General features: G+C 49.8%; 1 protein-coding gene across 4 annotated transcripts in view; it reads right to left on the reverse strand.

Annotated features, from left to right (window-relative positions):
• Positions 1-26,416, reverse strand: part of NUP98 (nucleoporin 98 and 96 precursor) — a 46,475-nt gene that overhangs the window by 18,575 nt on the left and 1,484 nt on the right. For 2 of the 4 annotated variants that reach the window (XM_072993382.2, XM_072993379.2), the window contains exons 2-22: positions 23,497-23,599; positions 22,317-22,418; positions 22,042-22,221; positions 20,504-20,643; positions 18,963-19,070; positions 17,916-18,099; positions 15,122-15,282; positions 13,627-13,764; positions 12,010-12,094; positions 11,613-11,705; positions 10,589-10,729; positions 10,086-10,219; positions 9,566-9,753; positions 7,708-7,818; positions 6,400-6,713; positions 6,201-6,314; positions 5,344-5,482; positions 5,006-5,183; positions 4,550-4,714; positions 3,101-3,277; positions 1,973-2,138 (exon numbers count right to left, since the gene is read on the reverse strand). In XM_072993382.2, the coding sequence (XP_072849483.2) occupies positions 1,973-2,138; positions 3,101-3,277; positions 4,550-4,714; positions 5,006-5,183; positions 5,344-5,482; positions 6,201-6,314; positions 6,400-6,713; positions 7,708-7,818; positions 9,566-9,753; positions 10,086-10,219; positions 10,589-10,729; positions 11,613-11,705; positions 12,010-12,094; positions 13,627-13,764; positions 15,122-15,282; positions 17,916-18,099; positions 18,963-19,070; positions 20,504-20,643; positions 22,042-22,221; positions 22,317-22,418; positions 23,497-23,572 (3,094 nt within the window). In that variant the 5' untranslated portion in view covers positions 23,573-23,599. Of the gene's footprint in view, positions 1-1,972; positions 2,139-3,100; positions 3,278-4,549; positions 4,715-5,005; positions 5,184-5,343; positions 5,483-6,200; positions 6,315-6,399; positions 6,714-7,707; positions 7,819-9,565; positions 9,754-10,085; positions 10,220-10,588; positions 10,730-11,612; positions 11,706-12,009; positions 12,095-13,626; positions 13,765-15,121; positions 15,283-17,915; positions 18,100-18,962; positions 19,071-20,503; positions 20,644-22,041; positions 22,222-22,316; positions 22,419-22,800; positions 22,998-23,496; positions 23,600-24,386; positions 24,535-26,416 lie in introns of all 4 variants that reach the window. The other 2 variants (XM_078390565.1, XM_078390566.1) reach the window with 2 other exon arrangements.

The raw sequence follows: 26,416 nt of genomic DNA on the forward strand, positions 1-26,416 counted from the left end.
TGCGGCGAGCCTGAGCTCCTGCCATCTCCTTCCCAGGGAGGAGGGAAGGGCCCTACGGCGGGGTTCACAACCAGGAGGCCTGCTTCACGCACACCTAAGCAGGAAGGCTCCCAAGCCCTGGGACTCTCCCGCCAGAGAAGGCTGGGCCAATTCGTGGTTGACTCTCCGCCAGCAGGACCAGTCGATAGTAATGAACAATACAGTGGTGCCTCGCTTAACGATTACCTCGTTAAACGACGAAACCGCTTGACAATGAAGTTTGTGATCGCAAAACAATGTTTTAATGGTGAAAATTCGCTTAACAATGGTCGGTTCCGCTTCGGGAAGCGATTTTTCGCTAAATGACGATTTTGAAACAGCTGATCGGTGGCTCTAAAATGGCCGCCCACTGTGCAAAATGGCTCCCCACTGTGTTTTCAGGACGGATTCCTTGCTTTACAGGCACTGAAAATGGCCGCCCCTATGGAGGATCTTCACTGGACGCGGAGGTATTTAGCCCACTGGAACACACTGAACCAGTGTCAATGCATTTCAATGGGCTTTTTCGTTTTGCTTGATGAGGATTTTGCTTAACAGCGATTTCAACGGAACGAATTATCCTCGTCAAGTGAGGCACCACTGTATTAGCAACCTGCAAACCATTCGACTCATTAAAGGAAGAAATGCAATTTCGAGCCTATAGGCCTTCTGGAGGTTGAACTGACTTGATGCCGAAGGGGCTTTAGGCTGGACGGGTGCTTTATCTCATTTTATTAGTGTGTTGGAAAATTATGCCTATTTGTCTACAGTTAATGCCACTTGTTTATTCTCTATTACTATTTATTTGTAGTATGCATATGCCCCCTTTCTCCCAAAGCTGGGACTCCAGGCAGCTTCCAGGACAGCTGAAAAATAACAAAGATTCATAATCAAGAGTTCAAAGTCCTACAACAGGCCTGAGTTCATTACAACGGTAACAGGAAAGCCCTTTAAAGCATTAAAATACCATGTTTCCCTGAAAATAAGACCTACCCCCCAAATAAGTTAAGAGAAACCCCACCCTCCACCCTTGTGCAGTAACCAGAAGATGACATGACTGTAAAATAAAACATCCCCTGAAAATAAGCCCTAATGCGTTTTCTTGAGCAAAACGTAATATAAAACTCTATCTTATTTTCAGGGAAACACAGTACCAAACAAAATTTACCTTCAAAAGCAGAGCCAACTCCTTGTGCAAAACCTTACAGGCAGAGGCCCTTCATTTGCAAAGGATCTGCCCCAATAAAAAGATGCCTGCCTGCCGGGAGAACAGCCGTGGGGGGGGGGGGGAGGAGTTGGCTTCTTCTCTTGGCAGGGGGCTCCAAGAGCCTCCAGCGCCCTCTCTGAAGTCTCCACCAGATGGGCTGAGAAGCCACGAGAAGGGCCTCTCCTGCAGGTTTTAAAGCCTGGGCTGAAGGGGTCTCATACAGGAGGACAAGATCCTTCAGCTCACCCGGGCTCTGTGGGTCATAACAAGCACTTTGGGTGGCGCCCAGAACTGGACCAGCCACCAGCGAAGCGGTCCTAAAAAAGAAGTCCTAAAGTCGTGTTTCCTTGGTGTTTTGTACTGTTTAAGCGAAAGTTGTCTTCAACACATTCATAAGAGGAAGGCAAGAAGGAAAGTGAATTGAGTCAATAAGAACATAAACATGCGGTATATCTAACCAGCACGGTTTAAATGTCTTTGAACCCTTCCAGAAATTGGGGGGGGGAGGAGGAGGGGGGAGTCCTAATAGAACTGCAATTGTATTCGTGTCCTTGGGCCAAATTCCTGCCTGCAAGTCCTGATGCCCCTCTCCCCGCCTTAGAAAGAGCTGCGGTCGGAGCCCCTGACTCTAAGCACCCAGGACCCGCCAGATTTAGCTCCCCTTGCAAAGGGGCCTCGACCGGCCTCCTTTCTGGACCTCTCCTTGAGTCCCTGGCTCCAGGAAGGCCAGGAGGAGTCTTGCCACACCTGAGAGGCGGCTCTTCTGCCTCGGGGGCAGGGAGGAGATTGGAAGCCTCGGCGAGCAGATCTCTTGGGATCTCGGGTCTGCGGGGGCCACGGCTGGTTTGCCAAAACGGTGATCCAGGATCAGGTCCAAATCTTCTTCATCCACAAGCAAGGACGCCTTCATGATCTGGAAACAAGAACGGACCAAGTCCACCATGAATGGGGCTCTCTAGGACGGGGAAGAAAAAGGAAGGCACCTTCCTTCTACCTGCGACCGACCCTTTAAAGTGATTTACTGCCTAAAAGGCCTACAAAGGCTTTCTTCTAGTTCTTAAAACAACCCTTCTGAGGCATTACAAAACAAAGTTAAAAGCAGCACAACACCTATTAAGGCAAAGGTTCCCCTTGACAATTTGTCCAGTCGTGTCCGACTATAGGGAGCGGTGCTCATCCCCGTTTCCAAGCCATAGAGCCAGCATTTTGTCCGAAGACAAACTTCCGTAGTCATGCAGCCAGCGTGACTAGACACAGAACGCCATTACCTTCCCACTGAGGTGGTACCTATTTATCTACTGGCAGTTTTACATGCTTTCGAACTGCTAGGTGGGCAGGAGCTGGGACAAGTGATGTCACGTGGATTCGATCTTATGACGGCTGGTCTTCTGACCTTGCAGCACAGAGGCTTCTGCAGTTTAACCCGCAGCGCCACCATGTCCCTACAACACTTATTACCTTACAATTAAATTTTTTTTAAAAGGGACAGCAAAAAGATCTTTGCCCTGGAGACCCACAACTGGGATTGCCAAGCAACCCTCTCGACAAAACAAAACACAAACACACACAGAGAATCGGAGGGAACTGCTCCCATCCCAAAGCTGGATACGGAGGTTTTAAATCACAATGAATTTGGGTTTTTTTTTTGTCCTATAGAAAAAGTGAAACTATTTCAAACCAGCCACCCCTCCTCTCTCCAATATCTGAAGCCTCAATGTGTTTCATAAGGCTAGCAGCACTAGGAGGGCTTGAGACCCTTCCCTCTCCAACCAAGGGGCCAAGAGCCAGCCCTTGAAGGAGCCCCAGGCCAAAGGAACACTACCGCTGCCCGGGGGGGGGGGGGGGGAGAGGGGAGGAGCAGAGCAGGGGACTCACCTGCAAGGTGTGAGGGTTGATGTCCAGCGAGGAGGCAATGTGTGCTGAAGCGGGCACCGGCTCCAGCTCCTCTGCCAGGCTCGCGGCCATGCCCAGATCCTGAGCAGACTCTTGGGTGATGTCTGCCATGTCGGCATCGAACTCCACAACCTTGCCCAGCTGCTCAACCTCTGGACTCTGTAGACAGCGAGAGAGACAGTGGGTGTGTATGTGTGTAAAAAAAAGAGAGAGAGTGAGAGATTCAAAGCAACCGCACATAGGAGCTAACACGTCACAGGAGACCCGCTAAAGCCCAGACCACCTGGCCTCTGTTCTTGACTCAGGTTCATGCCCTGCACCCCTGGGAGCTGGTGAGCTGGCAAAAAAAAGCCTGGGCCACAGGACAGAGTTAGGAGGTTCACCACCACCACCACTACCAAAGGGAAGGCTAGGAAAGCACTTTAGGCCAGAACCACCCAGAGGAGAGAACAGGCGGTGGTATAGAATTCTAATAATAAATAAAGGCTGGCATCGCCTATGGAAGGAAGCCACGCACCGAGGAGCCAGGCCACGACTCTTGTTTTGGCCAAAGCCAAAGCCAACAACACACATGGGTTCACTCTGGACTCAGGGAACGTTTCAAGCCGACATTTCAAACCACGCTCAGGACCTGAACTGCTTCCCTTGGTCCCATTTTCAGAACGCTTTTACTACGGAGATCTCTCTATCTCTCCCTCCCTATTACGAGAAAGGGCTACTTAGATTACAGGTCTTTAGGTCAACTGAACCATGTGTCCCTTGGGCTGTAGGCGTGTGTCTCTGGGCTTTCCTGTTGCTCTCTTTGTTCCCCCAAACCTCCCCAATGCAGTTTGACCATCCTTCATTTCCCTTTCTGAACTGTGAGAACCACCCAATGGGATGGGAGGACATGTTGGCTGCTCTCATCAACGGCAGGCCCAACACACACTCCACGCCGGGAACTGCTCTTCCTACCACACAGCACACAGCATCTTGACGGACGGCGGTCAACAATGCTACAAGGGTCCCAAAGACAACCCCATCCCGCCCCCCGCCCCCCGCCCTGGTTTCACACCTTGAGTGAAGCAGCAGCACTTCCAGACCACGAAGGGAGGGTGATGGGATGGCCAGGGGTGGACATGTACATCTCTGGGCATTACAGCTTCTACATGCGGTTTCTCGACAAGGAAAACGAAGTGGCCTTCGTTGTAAGCACCTTTTCTCTCCAAGACCCCATTAAGGACTCAACAAAGGCCCATTCCGTTTTACGCCTTCACCTCCCATGGGAGGGGACTTTGAGTCAGGAGAGCAGAGGCAGAAGCGGCTGCAGAGGACTCTGTTCTCAAGCCAGACCGTTTCAGCCACTATCGTTCCTTCTCAGCAAAACAGACTCCCCTTCCATCATCCCTTCTGAGAACTACGTAGGGAGAGATCTCTTGTGCTTTTCCCTACCTTGGAGGGAGGTGCCAGCTTCCCACTCAGAGCCACCTGCTGAGGCATCGTCTGGCCTGACTGGGGGCCCGCAGCTGTTTTTAACTTCTTGGTCTCCACTTTGGACGGGGGCTCATCCTCGTCCTCATCAGAATCTTGCAAGCCGTATTTTGAGAAGTGAGCCACCTGGACAGAGGCAAAACCCACAACGAATTCTGTGAGCCAGAACGCAGGGAAAGCCAAGGAAACATAAGGTCTTAACTGTTAGTCATGTTGGTTGCCTCCCTACACTTTCTGGAGATTTAGACACAGCACAGGCCAGCTGGCTTTTCCATGCAATGAACAACACTGCACAAAATTATTTTCACCTGAAACCACTGCACTTTGAAACATCAGGGGCTATGAAGAATGGGAGCTGATGCCAGAGCGTCATCAGGGAAGTTCATCTAATTTATCCATCAGCTGCAGGTCTTTTACCTTAAATACCCATGACCCCGTCTCCGGGCGGTACTCCTTGAACTGGGCACCCTGCTTGCGGGAGGCAGCCTCGAGCCTGCCTTCATAGTTCATTTCCAGTAGCCGTTCTGGGCTCTTGATCAAGCAGCGGGTGGTCTTGTCAGTGGGCCAAACGCCATCCAAAGTGACTTCGGCTCGCCTGTTATAAAAGAGAAGGTCCGAAGGAGTGAAGTGTGGCTGCTTGGTTAAACTAAGCCCACAAAACTATTCTGATAAACAGGAGTGCAAATATTCCGATCAGCTTTCCCTACCGCGGGGACGAGGGGCAAACGGTAAAGTAACCAAAGAGTCGGGTTTACCTATTTAAGCCTTCCCCGATGGGGGGCTTATGCTCGTCGTCGGGGTAGACAATAACCTCCTTTCTGCGGATGTGGACAATGTCATCCAGGTTCACGTTTGCGAGAGTGATGGTGCCTTGAAAGTAGACGGAGCCGTAGCCTGGAGACAAGGGGGAACACCAAAGCGTCAGACCCACCCTGACTGCTTCCAGAACATAAATATCCACTTAGGAGGAAAATGCTTCCACCCCTTACAAAAGAAAACATGCAAGTGGTGCAGGATAATGAAACGGTCAACAGAGCATGTATCTGTGAAGATTCTCAGTCCTTCAAGTGAGGTTATCTGGAAGCTGAGTCATGGCAACTGGGCTTCTTTCTTCTTAGGCCGAAACGTTTCGCTCCTCATCCAAGTCGCTTCTTCAATCTGAGGAGAGTTGGCAGGAGATCCCGGATATATCCTTCCCGTTGGCTTCACTTCCCCCTGGTCTGAAGAGGCTGGTTAGATGTCCTACCAACTCTGCTCAGACTGAAGAAGCGTCTTAGATGAGCCGCAAAAGGTTTCGACCTAATAAGAAAGAAGGCCAGCGACCACGACTCAACTTCCAGTCAACAGAGCATGAGTTCTGAAAGACAGGCAGCCTGATAGCAAACACCGTCAGACAAGAGCGTTCTTCATCATCCCTCTTCAAGGTCCCGTTAAAAAAGTATGTGCCTTGCACCTGAGCCCCCTGTTCTTGTCTGTGACCACAATCCCACAAAGACTTCTGAATTCTGCCTTAAGCCATATAGTCCCTTGACCTTCACTCAGAAAGACGCCTGGGTGAAGGCTTCTGAAGGCAGCCGAGACAGGAAAGGCCTAAGGTCAGAGAAATCCTCACCTCTACGGCCGATGGTGAAGTCTTTCACGACGCACTCTCCTTTCTCGTTCATGTTTTTGGCCATTTCTTCCAGAGATGGAACGGTGTAGTAGCCGGCTCGTGTTAAAACAATACCTGAAAGAACCAAGACTGGTTGAAGGCCACACCTTCTGGCCGAGGGAAGAGTGGGGCTTCAGTCAAGACCATTCCCAGGCCTCACCTGCTGGGTGTGGAGGAGAGGTGCCCTCCGCCTGCTCGCTGTGGTCGTCCTGAAGGGACTCCTCCTGGTAGGAGGCGTCCTCGCTGCTGCCTTCCAGCCCGTTCCGCAGGGCCGCACGTAGGTTCAGGGCCATGATGGTGTCGTCCACGCTGCTGTTGTGATGGTGCTTGTGCGAGGAGTGCTCTGGACTCTGGGGGATCGACTTGGGGACGGGGCTGACGCAGAAGCCTGACACCTCGCGAGGGTGGCCTTCCTCGTCCTCCTCTCCATGCTGCCGGTGGTTCTCATCCACGGACTTGGACAGGAAGTTGAACCTAACAGAGAAAGCCGCACATGGGTCACCTGAAGCCGGCAATCACCTGAACTGGTCACTGCAGGAGCATGACACCTGATCTCAAGGGAAGATCCTGTCTTGATTTTTTAAATACCTCTAGACTGCAGTCTAGAGGGCCTCTAGGATGAAAAACATTCTGCTTTTTCTATTCTTTGCTGACTAGAACTAGAAAACACAAAATGCTTTCAAGTGGGCACAATTGTCAGGACAGTTTCTTGGGAATAAAAGAGGTGATCGCTTTAGCTGGAGTTTCTCACGAAACATTTAAACAAGGTATTCTGCAAGGCTTTCATGACAAGAGTTCCGACTCCAGTCCTCTGAAAATGCCGGCCACAAAGACTGGCGAAATGTGAGGAAGAAAAACCTCCAGGACACGGCCAAACAGCCTGAAAAAACTACACCACCATTTAAACAAACATGCCATTGGGAGACTTTTAGGTTTGATGCTGGCCTTCTGTCCAGGACCAGCTGCCAGTTTTAAGAAAGGGATGCTGGGAAGCAGCTTGAGCAAGCGGTGGCCCGGCAGCCCATTATGCCAGGGGCAGGGCTCAACCAACGTGGCCTCTGTGAGATGTACTAGACTACAACTCCCATCATCCACAGCCACTGTGGACACCATTCTGTGGAACGTGAGCCCGATATCACCGGAGACGCCTTATGAATACAGCCGCTAGGATTCACTTGTGGCTGAGGTCTCTCACACCCGAAGACATCCCGCGAGGCCTCCACAGCTTAAGGGCGGGGGGGGGGGGGGAAGCCAGGGAGCTGCCAGACCAGCAGCTGTGACCGAAGGCAAGGCAGGTGGCTCTCCCATACGAGTGTGACTATAAACACAGGCAGCTGTTGTACTCCTGGAGCATCTGGGCCACTCGAGATGGAATCTGGCATAACATTTCTCGCTTCCTGGCTGTTCACAGAGAAGATCTGCGAACTGCAGTTGGAATCAATAGGTCTCCTCCAAAGGAAAGACATACCGTTCTCCATTCTCTGGGTACTCCGAGGGAGAGGCCAAGTCGTCATTCATGATGGGGGAGAACAGGCTGCTGCTGTTGAGGTTCTTCAAAACCAGCTTCTTAATGCTCTTCCTGGAAGAGAGGCAAGGCCAGAGAGCAACTGTTGAGGGGGGGGGAGGACACTCCATATTCAGGGCTGAGAGGAAAAAGGGCCGGCTAGAGTCTCTCTTCCATGGGTTGAATCACAGAACTGCATCTACTGGGCCACCACACAAGTGAAGGGACGGATCTGTCACCGACACCCAAACCAGTCATTTATTTTGAAGAAACGTAAAACACAATTCAGTTTTCTGAGAAGCAGCAGCAGCAGCATCACCTGTTCCAGCAAAAAACTAAAAGCAAACTGTTGTAAGCACCTTTGAAAACAGCAAACTACTTATGGATGTCCCTTCACAGATTATAATCCATTCTTAGTGATTATAATCCAGCCCGTGAAAGACACATGTGCCCGAGGAAGTGATTCCTAAACCAGAAAATACTGATACTGAAATAAATTTATTAGCCTTAAAGGTGTAACAACTGCCAGAATCCCACTGCCATAAGGATAGCCAGGCACCGCCGTCAATGCAACCAGTATCTTTTTTTAAGCTGCTGAGAGACACAAGATCTGCTTTATGTTAGCGTAAAGGAGCAATGGGATTCTAGCGAATACCTTTTTATTTCTACATTTGTTTGATACTTTTTGGCAGAAGTGAGCCTCATTTCACACTCCATGAAATCTTGAGATTAAAAACTTAGAAATGAATTTTTAAATACACAATTATTAAAGGATTTTGAGTATTGCAAAAGATAAAGGAGGCAGAAGTTAAAAAAACTCATATCCACAATATAGACAAAGCATCTCTCTCCAGGGAACTTCAGAAATAAGCCATTCTGTGAAAAGGGAAGAGAACTCTAGCAGATCCCCCCCCCACCCCAGCATTTTACCAAGCTGCAATTCTCAGAGAAAGGTTACTATTTGGGTGAACGGTGGGTTTTGGATCTGGCCATGCTGTTAAAGGAATGGGCCGTATAACCTCGGGACCACACCTCATGCTCTAACCTCTGCCTGTGCCACAGATATAAATCCAAATGAAGTAAAATAATTAAGGGGTGGTGGGGGTGGAATGGCCAACAGAACTTCCTAAGAAGGACAAAGGCCATTTCAAACCCCCTCCTTTCCCCATCTGATACCGTTTGGTAGAAACCCCCACCCCTCTGAACAGGAGGACCTGTTTTTGGGGTACCCGGACAAAAAAACTCCAACCATCCCATTTCAAAATTAAAACAAAGAAGTGGATGTATCCACAAAAGCGCTCGATGAAATATAACATGAGCCTTTAAGGTGTCATGACACTTGAATTGCTTTCAATAACTCAATGGCAGGAAGAGGCATTGAGTTCTTCGTCTTGGAGACGCTCGAACCTCAGCAAACGCGGAGGCTTCTTTGAAAGCTTTTGTTCCGAGAAGGCGAAGGGAAGGCTGGGAATCCAGGGGGAGAGACTTTGCCCACCCCTACATTAAGAGTCACAAAAACAGAAATGGCCTCCATGGAGGCCGAGGGGCACTTTTCGAAGGAGGACCGTCTGAGCTGGCTCTCACGCCTGGGTGTTAAAAACATGACCCTGACTGGAAAAGTAAACACCAATTGGGCTGTTACGCCCATGGAGCCAGACCCACTTAGGGCGACCTTCAAAGAGGCCCTGCATCCACCCCCCCCCCCAGGCTGAAACCCAGAAGCACCCTGCTCCCGTCCCCCAAGCACCACCCAGGGACAACGACTTGGGTTGACGACATCTGCCATCCCTTTGAGATAGAAAGAAAAAGACTTTGTACTGACTTGGGCATGAAAGCCCCATTCGACAGGGCAGGCTCGTCGTCATCCAGACCATCAAAGAGGTGCGATTTGGAGGAGCCTGTGGTTTGCAAAGCTTTCGGACGCACTCGAGTTGCCGGGCGAGGGGTCAGCTTGTAGTGGGTGGGAGTGGTCAATGCCTTTTGGGCCGCTGGATTGGTTGGCTTCAGTCTCTGACCGAAAGAAAAGAAAGCAAAGAAACCGGGGTGGGGTGAGTGGTTAGCCCGCAAGATGCAGGACCGGCCAGTCGTTTCTCCCTAACCCAAGTCCAGGAGAAGCGTGAATGGGCTCTGCTCCGGCCGGTCAGCGCACAACCCCGGCAGACCCATTGGGCCCTGCGAGTGCATGAGGCGTGCTTTAGGGGAGAGGAGGCAAAGCCCTCCACGCATGCATGCATGCATGCATGCACGCACGCACGCACGCTCACTCCCCTTCCAAGACCAGCCGAAGGGATCCTCTGCCTTCCTCCCCACCCAGCACGGTCTCCTCCACCCTTTCCTCTCACCTCCTCCTTCTTCTTGGGGTCAGACACAGGGTTCCTGAAGAGAGGGGAATCCCCAAAAGGCGAATATGTCAAGCTGTTCAGGTGCTGCTGAAGAATGGCCTGCTGGGCAGCAGACGCATTCGGGTCCGTCAGAGCTGGAGAGAGGAGGAAGCAAAACGTCAGCCTCCCAAGCCCACAAGGTCACACCCAAAACTGCCGACAGAAGGAGAGAGGCCTGGGATCTTGGGAGAAGGAGAAACACCTGGGATCTTGGGGGAAGAAGCCCCGCGACGGAAAAGCATCTTGGCAAAGAGCTGAAGGTTCCCTCTCCCTTGTGAACAGCCTGGGCAGGAGACGCCGGGGACCAGAAACCCACCCCTGCCATCCGCCAGTTTTTCGGGCAGCTTTCGCGAGGCCTTGCCCTTTCTTTGCCCAGGCAGAAGGTGGAGACGAGGCCTCCCAAATACAGGCATGGGGCCTGGAAGCTGGAACGCAGATGACTGGTTTGTGAACTAGGCACTTACCCACAGCAGGCTGGGGAGCTCCAAAGCCGAGGGTGGCTGTTGATGTATTAAATCCAGGGGCACCGAAGGCTCCTGTCCCCAGCGTGCCCCCGAGTTTAGGCTGGGTGTTCCCAAACAACGAAGTCTGCCCTGCACTCAGGGCTATGGAAAAGAAGGGGAGAGAAACAGAAGCGCTTTGTGCCAAACCACCAGGGGCAGCAAGCAGCACCAACCCAATGTGTACACGTACACGTGTACACACACACATACACACCTCTCTCTCAGAAGCTCAGAGAAGGGCTTGGGGGGTGGGGTTGGGCTAGGCTTCTCCCCCTTCCCCTCCCCCCCCCCAGCCATTCTTTCGTTCATAAGAAACAGCATCCAAAGCCCATTTCAAGTGCCAGTTCTAAAAACGATGCCTGCTTAAACCTGGCCCTTCTCTCAGTGACTGAGGGTCCCCTGGCTAGACTGTTTTATTGCAGGGGATCCTCCGTTACTCTTCTTTATGCCACAAAGGGCTGATAACAGGGATGGGGAGGGAGAAGTAAGGGAAAGAAGAGTCATCTTCTAATGAAAATACATATACCGGCTGTTCTCCAACGTCAAGCCAACACTCCTAACTAATACCCTAATGAGCATCCACGGTATTTAACAACCAGGATTCTGTCATTCAGCTCAACCTCCAGTAACTCTGAACAGGTCAGGAAGCCAAAATAGGAAAAAACAGCTAGCAAGGGGAAGAAACAAAGTAAACAGCAGCAGAGTTTTGGAAGTAAGAGAACAAACAAGAAAAGTTTGCCTGAAGAAAAAGGAGGCGATGGAGGATCAGGGGAGAGGTCGGCCCTCTAAGACGGACAGGATTGGGGGGGGGGGGGGGAAACAGCACAGAAAGCGAGAGGTTCTGCTTCACGGCTGGCGTGCTGCTGTGAGCCGAGTGAGTCTCCACCGTTGGCTTGGGGAGTCCGGACGAAGGGCCTCCCATGGGGGAAAAACAGCCAGCAGCTCCTAATAATGGCGGTGGTGGTGGGAGGGCCATCCTTCTTACCTGTTCCAAATCCTGTTCCAAGGCCAGTCCCCAGGGCTCCCGCGGCAGGCTTGTTTCCAAAGAGGCTGTTCCCTGTGGTGTTCGCACCGAAACCTAAACGCAAAGAACCATCAGAGGACTGCTTGGCCATCTCACCCTCTCGACACATAGCGCCTAATATACGAGCACTCGGCAGGGCCCGCTCAGGACCACCTCCCTGTGCGGCCAAGGTTTTCTCCAAATGAGGAAAGGTGTTTTCCACCCCGCAGGGCAGGAGGGGCCGGAGCCTTTCCCCACCTTCTATGGTAAAGCCCTTCGCAGGAGGAAATACTCAGGGTGCCGGACGGGCCGCGGTGGCGGTTGTGATCTGGTTCGGGGGCGAGTGTGCCAAACGATAAACACGCCTTTGGGTCCTTACCAAAAAGTCCGCTTGTAGTTGTTCCAAATGAAGGTGCGCTTGTGGTTGTGGTTCCGAATCCAGCGGGTTTGTTGCTAAACAGCGACTGAATGGAGGAAAAAATGAAATCTTTGACCTTCACAGAGTTGAGAGACAGCTTTGCCACTCAGGGAGCTGCGAAGGCGCAGGACAGAAACAGCAGCCAGGACAGGCTGAGGGGGCGGCTGCCGGGACCAACCTCCTTCGACCAGCGTCTACGGGTCCAAGCTGGAGGTGGGATCATTCGGGAGAGGGACCAGCCAGGGACTTCGTTCCCACAGAAGAGCTCCTGCAAGGACGGAGTGCCTTGGTGCCCAGCTGCCGTGCCAGGCCATCCAGAGGGGTCCAAGCGACCCCAGGAACTGCAACACTCGATGGGGGGGGTGGATGCCAGAAAGGAGCCCCCAGCGCCAAGACTTTACACACTGTCCAGGGATTTCACTACTCAGGAGTGAAATAAATATCAGAGAGAGACCCTCCATGAAGTTAACCCGATGAGGTCTCCTTTCAAGGAGCTTATTTAGGCTTAAATGGCCTAGTACAGTGATGGCGAACCTATGGCACATGTGCCACAGGTGGCATGCAGAGCCCTTTCTGCCAGCAGGCGAGCTATAAGTTGCCAAACCACCCCTCCCACCGCTCCCGCGCAGCCAAACCTGAGAAGGCGGCTGCAGCTGCGGTGCTGGCACTTCAGCAGGCGGATTCGGAGCAGCTGGTGCTGGCGGCAGATCTGGGTTGGGGTCTCGAGGCACCTCTGTGCCGGGATTCCCCCTTCCGCCACCACTTCCAGTTTCGCCGCCGTGCCCCCACAGCATGCTTTTTAAAAGTTTTCCCCCCGGTTTGCTCCCCCGCCGCTGCCCAACTGGCCGGTCCTGATTAGTTTTAATCTCGGGTTCCCCTTACACACAAAACAGGCACCTTTAGTTCAATGCAGTTGATGAACCAGGACCTGAAACCAGACTCAAAAGCACCATTTAAGGTTCTGGTCATTCAACCGGCAGTCCCTTCCAGCCTTTCCTTTGAAAGGGGGGGCAGCTGTTGAAGCTTACCTGGACAGGTGCCTCAGAGCTAATGCCACAAGACTGAGAACAGGGAGCACCAACGCTCCCCCCCCAAAAGCTTGCTCAGTTCTGGCTTAGGCAAACAGAATGTGTGCCTCCAAAGCAAGTCTGCAAATAACTTGGGGATCATGAACTGCCAGAGACCTCAGAGGTTGAGGTCAGGAGTTCAATCCCCCACTGACCCTCTCTGAGAGGAACTGGACTCAATAGCCCATAGGGTTCCCCCCCCCATTTCCAACTCGGCAGGTCAAAGGTTGCTGTTATTATTGTCATTATTATTATTATTGTCATTGTCATTGTCATTGTCATTGTCATTATTATTATTATTATTATTATTATTATTATTATTATTATTATTATTATTATTATTATTATTATTATTATTATTATTATTATTATTATTATTATTATCCATGTGCAAGAGTGAGAGTTTTCCCCGCCAAAAAAACATTCCAAGGCCAACATTATTGAGCCCATCCCTCAATCCTGATTAAAGTTACAATCATCATCCCCAGACAAGCAGGACCAGCCAACCTACCGAGCCACCAACACCAAATCCTGTACTGGGTTGTCCAAAGAGCCCCGTCCCTGTTCCAAAGGCGGTGGCCGTGTTGGCGCTGGCAGCGGTTCCAAAAAGGCCTCCGGTTTGTGAGGGCTGAGTGGCTCCGAATAGACCCTGCCAACGTTATGAGACAGGGTGTAATTAAGAATACCACATGCAACATCCCTCCCTCCCTCCCTCCCTCCCTTGACATCAGCTCCAGCCCACAAAGGCTCCTCTTTCTTTTCGCTTAGCCAAAGCCAGACGAGAGGGCTGACAGTTCTGGAGTCTGGTTCAGCTGAGTCGCAAATCAGAGCAGCAGAAAACCGACCTTCACCTTAGTCGCAACACCCTGGGAAAAGCTAAGAAGCGTCTGGGGGCCTCGCTGTTTCTCCACAGCAGCCTCTGCTCCCCCCCCCCCGCCCAGGGAGGAGCAGAGAGGAACTTCAGCAGGGCTAAGAGCAAGACTGGGGGGGGGGGGGCTCGCTAGAGGAGAAGCACACAGGTAGGAGGCTCACAAGGCCGTCCCACTTGGGCAACGCAGGAAGCTCCCCAAAGCCTACACAGGCTGGACATCTTGCCAGCTCAAAAGCCTGCCTCTCATATTTGAATTCAGCAAATTCCCTTCTACCAGGGTTTTCCTGTCTGTATCACATATTTGGCAGAGGTTAAAAAAAAAAACACCTTGCCGTCCCATCACTAGATGTCAATAAACACCAAGGGCCTGCTACGACCTATTAACCAAAATCCAGTTGGGGACTACTGAGTTATTCAAGTCCGAATGTATTTTGGCCCAAAACCTCTCCACTTGTGCGCTTTCACCTACAATTCCTGAAACAACAACTCAATGGCAGGAAGAGGGAGACTAGACCCCCTAGCCACAGCAGCCACACAGGACCAGTGGCTCTCCAGTTTTGATCGCTGCTAGCCAAAACCAGGCTTTCCTCCTCAGCAGACACCAGCAGTTTTTCTCCCCAACTCTATCTGCAGCAAGCAGTTTACTCTACAGTGCTTGATAAGGTAACAGCTGGGGGGGGGGGGGAAGAAACCATGCGGGACAGGGTGCAGGTTCTTGTGGCCAAGGTTTCCTAACCCTCCATATATCTGTCCCTAGGGCTGGAGGGAGCGGGGGACCACAGTGGCCCACCCTGGCCCACAGGGCTGGCATCTCCAGCTAGAAGGACCTTTCGTCCTGGAGTAAACCTCTGGAGAAGCCACTGCTGGGAAGAAGGTCCCCTGATTCGTGTGATAATAAAGAAGGGCCTCAAAGCACCCTGAACAAAATCTTCACTACATTCAAAAATGAAGAAGGTGAAGAAGGCAGGCCCCTGTGCTCATCCATCCGCCTGATGAATAAGAGGAATATTCCTAGAGAGTCCTTAATTTTAAAAAAGCAAAAACAAATCAACCCTGACTCATCAAGGCAGAAATCACCAGAGGCCACATAAAACCAGCCAATTTCTCGGCTCTGACCCCCCCCTTGCCAACTCACCATTGTGTTTGTATTGGGCTGGCCGAGGGTGCTGGTATTGCCGAACGAAAAGCCTGTGTTTGGGGCGGTCGTGGCCTGGCCGAATGGCTTGTTGAAGAGGCTGGTGGTCGGCTGAGTCGGTCCGAAGAGGCCCCCGGTTCCTGTTCCAAAACCTGTTGTGCCTCAAACAGAAAGAGATGAAGCCAGTTACAGCACAGATGCCACCAACACACCACCTTCTCCACAAGGCCTCTGCCCCGAGAAGCTTGCAGTTAACGCTCTACTTAGGGGATGGACTGCTGTTGCAAAGGCCAGCAGGGGGTTGTTCTCAACGCTTTGACTCTCCCTGACCTACCAGCCAGCAAATGGAAATGTGGGAAGCCAGTTCAGAGAGGTGAAACTCTCGGAGCATGAGCTGAGTGTGAGTAAACAGCAGCGAGCAAATCATGGACTGCAAAGGTCAGAGTGTTGCCTGAATTCAGAACTGAGCAACATCTTCCTGAAGCCACTGAACCTGGCAATGTGCTGGGATGCACATGAGCTTCACAGCAAATCTTCCCTGGACGATTTTCTTAACTCTTCCTTCCTCTTTCTGTAACATATTCCACTTATTTGCTTTGTTATCCTGCCTGTTTGAGGAATTCAATGCATATTAACTAACAGTAACTGCTAAGCCACTGAATGGGATTCATAGCCAAGGGAGAATTTGAACTTTTTTTGCCTGGTTTGGATGGGCTTACACTCCCTCTAAAAAGCCAGGTTTAAAAGACCAGGTTTAAAAGATTTAAAGCACCTCTCTGTCTCTCCCTGCTCTCTGTATCAAAGAAAAAAGAGAGAGAAAGAAAGAAAACAATATAAGCTCACAAAATAGTGAGCAAGCTTTTGAGTTCTCTAACATTATTTAGGCTTCTGGACTCTGCTCTCTCTAGGAAATAACTAATTTCTACCGTCGCCTCATCTGCCTTGTTCCAACTTAGGCAGCTGTCCCAGTTGTGGCCCTTCCTGGTACAGAAAATCCCCGACCACACTAGTTCCTACGCTGATCATCTCAAGGATGGACTATGTGGGGTTGCTAAAGCTCTCTGTCACCTCTTCTTCTCAGCCTTCCTGGTTGCAGGCGGCTACCCGGTGAGAGGCCTGAAGGAGGACACAGCCAGGGACCGAGCCTTCCCTGAAGGTGGTGGCAAAGGTCTGGAACAGCTTACCTGCGGTTGCATACTAGGCTTCCTCCCTCCCTCCCTCTTTACCCTAAGTAAGCACGTGCAATATGTGACTTTAAAAGAGGCCTCTAAGAGTATCCCCTGCTTGGGGGAGACCTGCTCATCTCTTGCTTTACCTCCTATTTCTTTTTTTTCTTATACAGCTATTGCCACTCTAGTTTTTGTGAGAATGTCTTGGTATTTTTGGTGGGTGCACGGCCAGAGGTATTTGTTTATATCATTGCAAAACACCTGAAATAGTGGCTCACCACTAAATGGGCAGTGTACAAATGTCACAAATAAACCAACAAACATGAATTTCCACCTTCCTAAGTCTGGCACTCTGCTTAACATGCAGAAAAGACCTGCTCTGTCCGTCCGTCCATCCCTCTAACCATCTTATTTGTCTTATTTATAAGCCACCTTTCTCCTGATAAGTAGAGAAAAGTCTGTGCTAAGTGCTCCACTTGCCCAACAAAAGAAACCACTTGGGACGGACAGTCCAAATATCACCCCTGTCCATCACGTTAGAACCCTGATGTGGGAACCAATGACAGGACAGGAGGGCGGAACCAAGAGAGAGAGAGAGAAAGGAGGACAGTTGGAATCCGTTACAGTGGACAGTTAGGAAAAGTCAGTTAGAGAGTTGAGAGAGTGAGAGTGAGAGTGAGAGTGAGAGTGAGAGAGAGAATTATTACTAATAAATAGACACTGGTTGAATTGAAAATAAGTAAACAAGAAGTGATATACAGTAATGTGAAACATAAAATATGATATTTCAGTGATTGTGATCTAACGAAAATGAACAAAGACCATCTGTGATTCTGAGTTACCCTTTCATACACGTTAATAAAACTAATTCTGTTACTGGCAGCAAGTGTGAGAGTAAAGTTCTTTACTGTGTGGATAAGAGAAATTCACTGGTGGCAGCGAGAGAGAAAGAAGGGAACAGGGTTGAGGGAAATAAACAGGGACACGGGGTGTACGTCACACCACTCAACCTGGACAACATCTTTCAAGTACGCAGACCAAGGGTGTGTGTGTGACCTTGGCTGGACAGAGGGTTAAATCCCAGTTTTGCAAGAAACCCAGAGCGGCTGCGCTACTGCCCAAATAAGCCCTCAAAAAGAAACGAAAAAGGGTCAATTGTTCTTGGCAACATATTTTACTTACTGAAGCTTCATTTTGCTTAATTGCTTCAGAATTAACTTGACCTAAGCACTTTCTGGTTTCCAAACAGCCATTAACCAGGTAGGAAACCAGGCTAAGACTTCCTAATTTCAATTAAAACAAACAAACAAACAAACAAACAAACAAACCAAAACCATCAAATGAGTTTAAATGCAAAACCAATTCAGGTAAAATGGGAAACTAACTGGGAGCCACACCGCTTCCCCCCCCCCCCATATGTTTTAGGCAGCTGTTTTTGTTATGCTATATTTTGCAAAAGGTTCTTGTAGGGGCTGACAGCAGCCCTTGGTCCATGTGCTATCCAACAGGACACGGAGAATACACAGAATCTGACGGCAGCATTTCATGATTTGGCTAGTCATTGCTTCAAATTCTGGATACATTTCCCCCCACCCCACCCCCAGCAAAGACACAGAGATACTCACTGGCCCCAAATCCTGTCTTGGTCTGTCCATAGGAAAAGCCTGTGTTGGTGGTGGAGGATCCAAAGAGCCCCGTGGCCGCGCTGGACGTGGCTGGGGAGGACCCAAACAAGCCCGCCGTTGCTCCGGCTCCAACCGGATTGGAAGGACCCTTCCTATTCGCTTGGTAGTCTTCCAAACGCAGCTCCTGAACGAGAATAATTTCCACAGTTGTAGGGCCATGGCCTGTGAGCAACCCTTGTTCCCTTTCGGCCCCTCTATGCCCACCAGCCTTGGAACAATCAATGGGTGGTTTCCAAACCTGTGCCTCTGCTCTTCGGGAGCCCCAGCCAACACAGCCCTACTGTGGGACCCAGAAGCCTGACCCTCTCCCTGGCCTCGGTCCCAGCCTTTGTTCCTGGAAGACACAGCACTCACGCCACACCGACACGGCAGTCATACGAAGGGAGCCCTGAAGGGGCTGTGGGCTCGCGGGTTTTATCTACCAACGGGTGAATCCCCCTGACTGCAGATGTGAGAATGTCTCCCCCCAACCCTTCCCCATGCTGGAGAAGACAATGTCGCACATCAAAAAGCAACAATGAAGGAAGAGACCTGTAGAGACCTTCCATCCTTCACATGATCTGGGACGAGGAGGGGTGTGAAAAAAAGGGCTCTACCCTAAGTGCCTATCCTGGTGCAAAACCTCTGAAGACGACTCTGCGTGGACAGAAATCTTCATTTTACCAGTTCCATACCGGAGTCAAGGACAGAAATAAAGGCTTTTTTCATTCATCAAGGCAAGCCACTCTTAAGAGATCCATTCCATGCAGCTCCGTTTTGAGAAATTCCAAGTACCCGCCCCCCCCATTCAGTTTGTGCCAGGAAATGGGATGTACCTCTTAGCCTGGCCTCTTCTGAAAGGAACCCGCCATCGAGGGGGCAGAGAGGAGAGCACACGCGGTGCCTGAACCACTCACTCAGCAGCCACAGGAGGAACAACCTGCCGGCCACGTGCATGCATGCACAAACACACACACTCCCTCTCGTTCACGTAGATCACAAACTGACCTCCAGCGATTTGCTTTCATATTCTTTCATTGCCGTAATGCACTGATGTTTAGTGCTGATGTTTGTGCTGACCCCAGACTTCACCATCGTATCTGTACCCGTAGGGGGCTGAAAGGGAAAACAGAGCAAGCATCAAGGTGGCTGCAGAGTCGGCTCCCACTGCCAAGACCAGCACACCACATCCTGCTATCGTTAGCCAGTGAGCCATCACTGGCCACTTTGTGGACTGCTTGTTACAGTAGCTCCCCTTCTAGCCTATGGTTACAGGGAATCCAGTTTCATACCCAGCTCAGCTCTGAAGCCCTTGCTGACCGAATGGCTGCAAGACTAGAATAGAGCTACATGCCTTTGGGGAAAGGGCCAAGACACAAGCTGAGATAAACAGCAGGGCTTGGGTTGCCTTAGTACAGAGGGGAGGCGAGCTTCTGCCTGCTCCCCTGGTACTGACCCGCATGCTGTCCTCAGCCTCTGCTCAGGTTATACACAGAAAGGGTTCCAAAATTCTCTCTCTCTCTGCCTGGAAGGTGGTGGCCCTGGCGGTTGTCTGAGAGCTCGCAGGTTCTCTCTAGCAACTGGTGAATCTAGTCCTGTCAGCTACAATCCAAGCAGAACAGATTCCCACCTTCACGGAGGAACAAGGCTGCAGGCAGAACTCTCACCCTTACAAAATTCTGCTGCCCTCTCTGCCATCAATCCCTATGAAAGGCTCAAGACCCACAATTCTATTCTCTCTTGCGGAGTCCTCCGCTGAAGAACGGGGGCACACATCTGACTTGCACAGAGAACTAGGGAAGCTTCCTTGTGCTGAATCAGGACCCCAGGCAATCACGCCCGGCACAGTCTTTGTTGACAGGCAGCAACGCCCCTCTAGCATCTGAGGCAGGAGCTGGACCCTGGACCAACCCTGTGAGTGGAAACCAAGATGGGCCCCCCTTCCACAGGCAAAGCACATGCTCTGTGCTGAGCTGCAGCCCTTCACCAAAAGCTCACACAAAGATGAACCACAAGAGGAAGCCTGGGCTCCCCCACTGTTTAGAGATAAATTTCCCATGCCTTCCTTTTGTATGTGCGCAAACGCACTGGTACCTACATGAGCCTCCAGAATCAAAACAGTACAATGCATGGCATACCACGGATACTGCTGCCTCTGTCATTCATCCTACGAGAGAATTAACCTGGATTCCCTGTCATTTACTCCTGCACGTGTAACGAACTCACCAAGGCTAGTTATGGGGTTATGTATGAGCCACACCAGTTCTTCACTTTTCAATGAGGCCAACATAAAGAACAAAGGAAGATGGATCCCAAAAGATCTACAGGGCAACGTTCAGAGAAAGTGATGAGCCTCGTCAGGAACTGTGCTGGGCCAATGTTGTTGACAACCGCACAGCCCTGAATTACTCAAGACTCTTGGGCAACCCCAGGACTGAAGCCTACTCCCCCAGGGACATGTCACTGGACATCAGCCGTCAAAAGCCAATGCACACAAGATAAGCTCAGGACAGAGACTAACTGGAATACACTGCAGGCCATGAACTTACATTGAATTTAATGGTAGTGCCAGTTGGAACAGCAGCAAAGCTAGTGGAGCCAAACAGGGAGCCCGACGTTCCCCCAAAGGGGTTGGAAGTTGTGTTGGTGGTTCCAAATAACCCACCGCTGCTGGTACTTGTCCCAAAGTCTGCAAAACAAAAGCCAGAAGGCAACAATCAGGGCCCAGACAGAACCCCAGAGATCCTGAGCACAGACAGAGACGCACTTGCTCCTTCTCCAAAGTATGACCTAATTTCACCAAGCTTTAACACAACTGATGGAGTACAATGTAAATACACCAACGTTATACCGAGGAAGAGTGCAAACTTTACACATTTCCAGTCATGTGTGCTTCCTTCCTGGACGTTATCCACCACTGGCTCTGACAAGACCACTCTGCCCTCCCCCAAACTGCACTTTACTGTGGACGGTTATTCTCTCCCTGGCTCTGCTTTCACAAACTCAGGCAATGCTTAAGGTTTGAGAAGTCCGCTGGCTGCTTTGACACAGGCAGCTCCTCCTGCAGCTGGTGAGCAGTCACACTTGTGACAGAGGTCCAGCGTGGGAAGCTCCCTCCCCTTTCCAACTTGGTTTTCTACAGAGGAAAGGATTAAGAAGCAGCCTCCGCTGGTACTTTCTCCCTCAGACAAGCTTCCAGGAGCAGCAGCTATAACAAAATGGCAGCTCCTTTCTGGGCAAAAAAAAAAAAAGATCTTGTGTAGTGGAAGCTATTCTCTGCTCCTCTGCACCACATGGAGAGGAAGGAATAATCTCTCTTCCTTCCACTGAATGCAGCAAAAAGGTGCTGGTCACACAGTCTGCTAAAGACTGGTTCAAGGGCAAAAAAATCAAAGTGTGGTACTTGTATACCACCCCACAGCGCTAAAGCACTCTCTGGGTGGTTTAATTAGACATTACCACCTCTAGTGCCCAAGGTAGTCAATTTGCTGACTTTAGAAGGATGGAAGGCTGCGTGAACCTTGAGCAGGCTATCTGGGATTGAACCCAGTTGTGAGCAGAGTCTTGACTGCAGTACAGCAGTTTAACCACAGGGTCAAAAACCCTCCTCTTTTTCTCAAACTCACTGCACATGTCAGTGGGCTCTGTGAAGTCTCAGCAGCAACAGAAATTCAGTGTGCCTAATAAACCCAGCCCACTACATGAACCATTTGCTAGAGCTAAGTTTACAACTCATTCAACTTCAAAAACTTTAAACAAAAAGGATTCCTGTTGGCATTAACTTCCAACACTCAGAAGTCATGTTCTTCAGAAGTTAAGAAACAGTTTAACTATCCTGGTAAAATGGAGGTCAAAAAGAGAAAGAAAAAAACCTCAACAGCAATTTATGATGATGATGCTGTGTTCCACAGTAACAATGAAACCACACTTTCTTTTTAACCAGTTCATATTTTAGTGGCAAGCAACCTCTTTCCCCACAGGAATAAGTCAAATCAAATGACTTACTGTGGCTTTAAGGCATATTTCAGTGTATGAGGAATCACTCTAAAGGAATGACTGCACACAGAGCAAAGGAAGAGCTACTCACTGCCAAAGCCCACAGGTTTACTCTGTGCAAAGGCATTGTTCTGGGATGAGAAGAGGCCTCCACCGGTGCTTGCAGTGCCAAACAAGCCACTGGACGTTCCGGTCGATGTCCCAAATCCAAAGCCAGTACTAGTGGAAGATGTGGCTGGCTGGCTGAAGGTGCTCGAGCTGAATAATCCTCCTGAAACAAACGAACAAGGATCCAGAGACCAGGCTCAAAGATGTTTAAGGAAGCAAATGGGGTCAAGGTGTGAAAGTGCAACAAGAGCACTCTACCTGGTTTGGTCTGTGCGCTCCCAAAGAGCCCTCCGGTATTGTTATTTGATCCAAAAGCAGACGTCCCAAAGGCCCCTCCGCTTGTCGTGCCAAAGCCAGCATCTGCAGAGCAGGAAGAGGACTCGGGCAATGAGGTTTCGGCACACAGCTGGGCTGGAACTGCTCAGTGTGGAGCTGACCACACACTGAGAGCAGCCATGACCAACCCAATGGGAAGGGAAGCCATTTCAAGTGCAGGTGGAGCACTTCCCTAAAGACACACAGCCCTGCAAGCCATTTTGGCTCAAGAACATACGATCCCGGCACGGAGGGTGTGTCAAGGCCACTCATGTGACCCTCAGGCACACAACCATCCCACTGTTTTACAGACTCAAGAAAAGTTACCGCATTTAAAACTGAGCCAGCTTTAAAATGTCATTCTGGGGGGTGGGGGGAAGCCCTATTCTTCAGATGCTGCTAGACTGGCCACTCCAGGGTCTCTCACCTCTGGCTAGGTTGTGGCGGATGAGAACGGCACGTGTGGAAGGCTGCCACCTCTCGCCACCTGGAACTTGCATGTGGACCCTCTGAACCAGGGCTAGGAATGTGTAACTCTCTAGTTGTCACTGGATGGCAGTTTCTATCAGCCTGACCCAGCACCAGAGATAGGGACAAACTGTGGCAGCTGCAGTGCAACAACATCTGGAGACCAGATACAGGGTGTTAGGAAGGCAAAAGCTAAGAATGAGCTGAGTTTAGCAAGAGACCAACATTCTCTCTAATTTTCAGCTGTACTGGACCGACTCTGGCCCCTCCCACGGGGTTCTGTTGCGACCGGACCAAAAGGGGCCAGAAATTATTGCTGCAAGTACATGGAGGAAGATGAAAGCTGCGCAGAGGTGAGCAAAGTCACGCACCTTAGAGGAAACCTTGCACGAGGCATCAGAAGTTTTTTAAAAGCATTCTTCAGGTATGTGTGTAGCAAAGGACAAAGAACAGTGGCTCAGCTACTCAACAGGGATGAGAAAAGGATAACAGACAACAAAAGAACAGCAGAAGTGCTCCATCCTGGCAATGTGGCTTATGTCTTAAGTCCATCAATGGACCTTCCTGGAAATGGCTGCTCTTTCTGTGGAAGTCAGGCTCCTCTGCGCAGCTGCTTCAGGGGGAAAGGGTAAAAGCTTAGCTAAGGATCACTTACTCTGTCCAAAAGTTGAGGTGGTCCCAAAGCCACCTGTATTGCCTCCAAAAGGAGTGCCAAACGACTTGTTAAACATCTTGAAGTTATTTCAGGTTCTCAAGATCTAAACACAGAAGAAAACAAGAAAACATTAGCCTATCAGGCAAAACCTATTACTATACACGCAGTTGCAGGTAAATGTCTCATACGCTCAAGAGCCGATGAATATTTAATAAGAAACTGATATTTCATTCCACATTTCATCCTGTTTCCCTAGGTCTGACAAAGTGGAGGCGACCATGAAAGCTCACATTAAAAGCTGCCTAGAATGGTCGCAAGACCAGATAGGCGGGATATAAATAGAATAAATAAATAAAGTATAATAGTCTTTAAGGTGCCACAATGTTTTTATCCTGTTTTATTTTTTAGGATTCTGCCTGATATGCTTGCACAGATGAACACGGCCACCTCTTCCAAAGCTAAGAAAATGTTCAGTTCACCTACCACCCACAAAACTGTAGCAGGCTTTACAAAAAACTCACAATACCTTAAAACCTGACATTTTTTATTTAGCAGAAACTTTCACAGGCTGTAGCTCAGTGCTCCAGATATGTGAGTCACGGCCTCAGCAAATACATGTTTATATAAATGCCACAAGACTGTACATTGTTTTTACAGCTCCAGACTCATATGGTTCCAGTCTTGGAAACATCTAATATCTTCCACATTTTTATTTGCTCTGTGGGAATACTGATTCCTCTGGACCTCACAATGTCTTTTGAGAGCACATGGATAGGCTGCTTAGGCTGGGTGTGAAAGAAATTGCTAAATCCTGGTTCCAATTCTATTTGTCTGGCCATTTCCAGAAGGCGGCGATGGGACGTTAAAGTTCAACCACGTGGTAACCTTACGTCGTTCAAGCTCGCCCGGCTTGGAAGTGATCACGTGGAAATCTGGTCTGAAGTGCTCCTGTGACTCAGCTGGCACCTCAGGTCACCCTTCATTTTCATTAGGAGCTTGGCCACAACAACATCCAGGAAGAGAGCAATTGCACAGAACCTGGGTCCAGAAATAGCTCAGTTATTACCAGTTTTCCCACCAAGACAAATGGGTATCGGGCTGCTATGAATCAGTTTTCCCATGCGGTCTTGTATTGCACCTGACAAGGATTTTTGTTTACCTAAGTCATTCTAATTTACTTTATGTCACTTCAGCCTCTCTGATTTGAAATCTACATGTTTCATATAAGTGTGGTATGTGTTCTACTCAGTTGTTATATTTACTCATTTTGGCTTTAGGTCCTGTTTTCTATTTTACTTTTTCTGAACCTCTTTAAAGTGAGTCATCTAAATACCTCTCTACTGAGCACTAGAATACAAACAAAAAGAATAGCAGAGTATGAATAATAATACCCACTGGCCAATTCAGGCTTGGTGAGGTCCAAGGCAGCACAAAGCTTATGATGACTGAGAACTTTGGAAGTATCGTCAGACTTCAAAACTTAGCCGTGCCTATTTGTTGAGACATCCAATACAGCCATTCTCATGCCGCTCCGGCATTTTCCAAAACACACACATACATTCTTTCAACAATACTTTACTGGATGTCACAGAGACAGAAAAATGCAGAAAAGAACAACTCAAATGACCCAGGGACAAAGCAACTCTCCGATTAGGAAATGTTACGTTTGGGGCTTTCAGCACAGAAAACCCAACATGTAGGGGAAGTCATAAATCATGCACGTTCTGTGTGAAGTAACTAGTGAAATGTCTGCCTCCTTCTCTCAAAACCCAGAATTGCCTGCTGGTTATGCTGCAGCCTGTACATCCAATTATCATTCCTTTTATTATCACCATCCCTGTTAAAATTATGATTCTGGATGGGCTTAAAAGACACATTCATAGGGAATAAGGCTGCCCATCATCTTCTCTGTGGATCCTGACGGCTTTGTGCCGTTTACCCCCTCCTGGTACCAAGGCACCATTCCGCTATAGTCCCACTACTGGGGAACAAGAGCTGAGGGTGCTACTGAACTCAGGGTTTGCTACTATGGGAACAAAAGGCTGGACCTGATGGACCTTTGGTTTAAATCCACACCACTCCTCTTCAGGTTTCATTCAGAAATATGCAAATGCACCACTGAGGTAACTGGGAACGTAGCTGTGGAAGGCTTCTGCTGTGCCTCAACATAGCTCCCACCGGGAACTGGAACAGAAGGCTCTCCATGGCCACCACGGAAGGAACCACAGGGAAAGGAAGTGACAGCCTTCCAGAACCTGGTAAAAGACTGATCTGATCTGGAGAGCAAGCCTTTTGGGGCCTGTTTTTCCCATCTTGCTCCTCACCCTTCAGATGTTATTTATTTATTTATTTTATTTATATCCCGCCTATCTAGTCGATAGACCACTCTAGGCGGCTTACAACATGGGATAACACTATAAAAACAAAAGAGTTACATAATAGAAAACTTTCAACCACTGGGTTAAAACATTAGGAAAGAAAAGAGAAGGGGATCAGGAATTAACTAGGAGGGAAGGCCTGCCGAAACATCAATGTTTTTAATTGCTTTTTGAAAATACCGAGCGAGGGGGCCGCGCGAATATCAGGGGGAAGGTTGTTCCAGAGGCGAGGAGCCACCGCCGAGAAGGCCCGATTTCTTGTCTTTTCCTTCCGGGCCTCCCTCGGCGTTAGGCTCCTCAGCCTCACCTCCTGGCTCGCGCGAGTGACACGGGTAGATCTTGGTGGTAGAAGGCGTTCCGCCAAGTATCGAGGCCCTAAACCGTTTAGGGCTTTGTACGTTCTGGACTACAACACCGGTGGGCAAGGTCAACAGTAAGTAGGGGCACAAGTGGCAGTCCAAAACCCCCAGAGGTCACCAACCAGTCCTAAATCAAGGGGAATGGTACTGCAACTTGACAGCTAGAGGAGGACTCTGCATAAG

The sequence above is a fragment of the Pogona vitticeps genome, chromosome 3, assembly GCF_051106095.1.
Source record: "Pogona vitticeps strain Pit_001003342236 chromosome 3, PviZW2.1, whole genome shotgun sequence".
In the NCBI taxonomy this organism is placed as follows: Eukaryota; Metazoa; Chordata; class Lepidosauria; order Squamata; family Agamidae; genus Pogona; species Pogona vitticeps.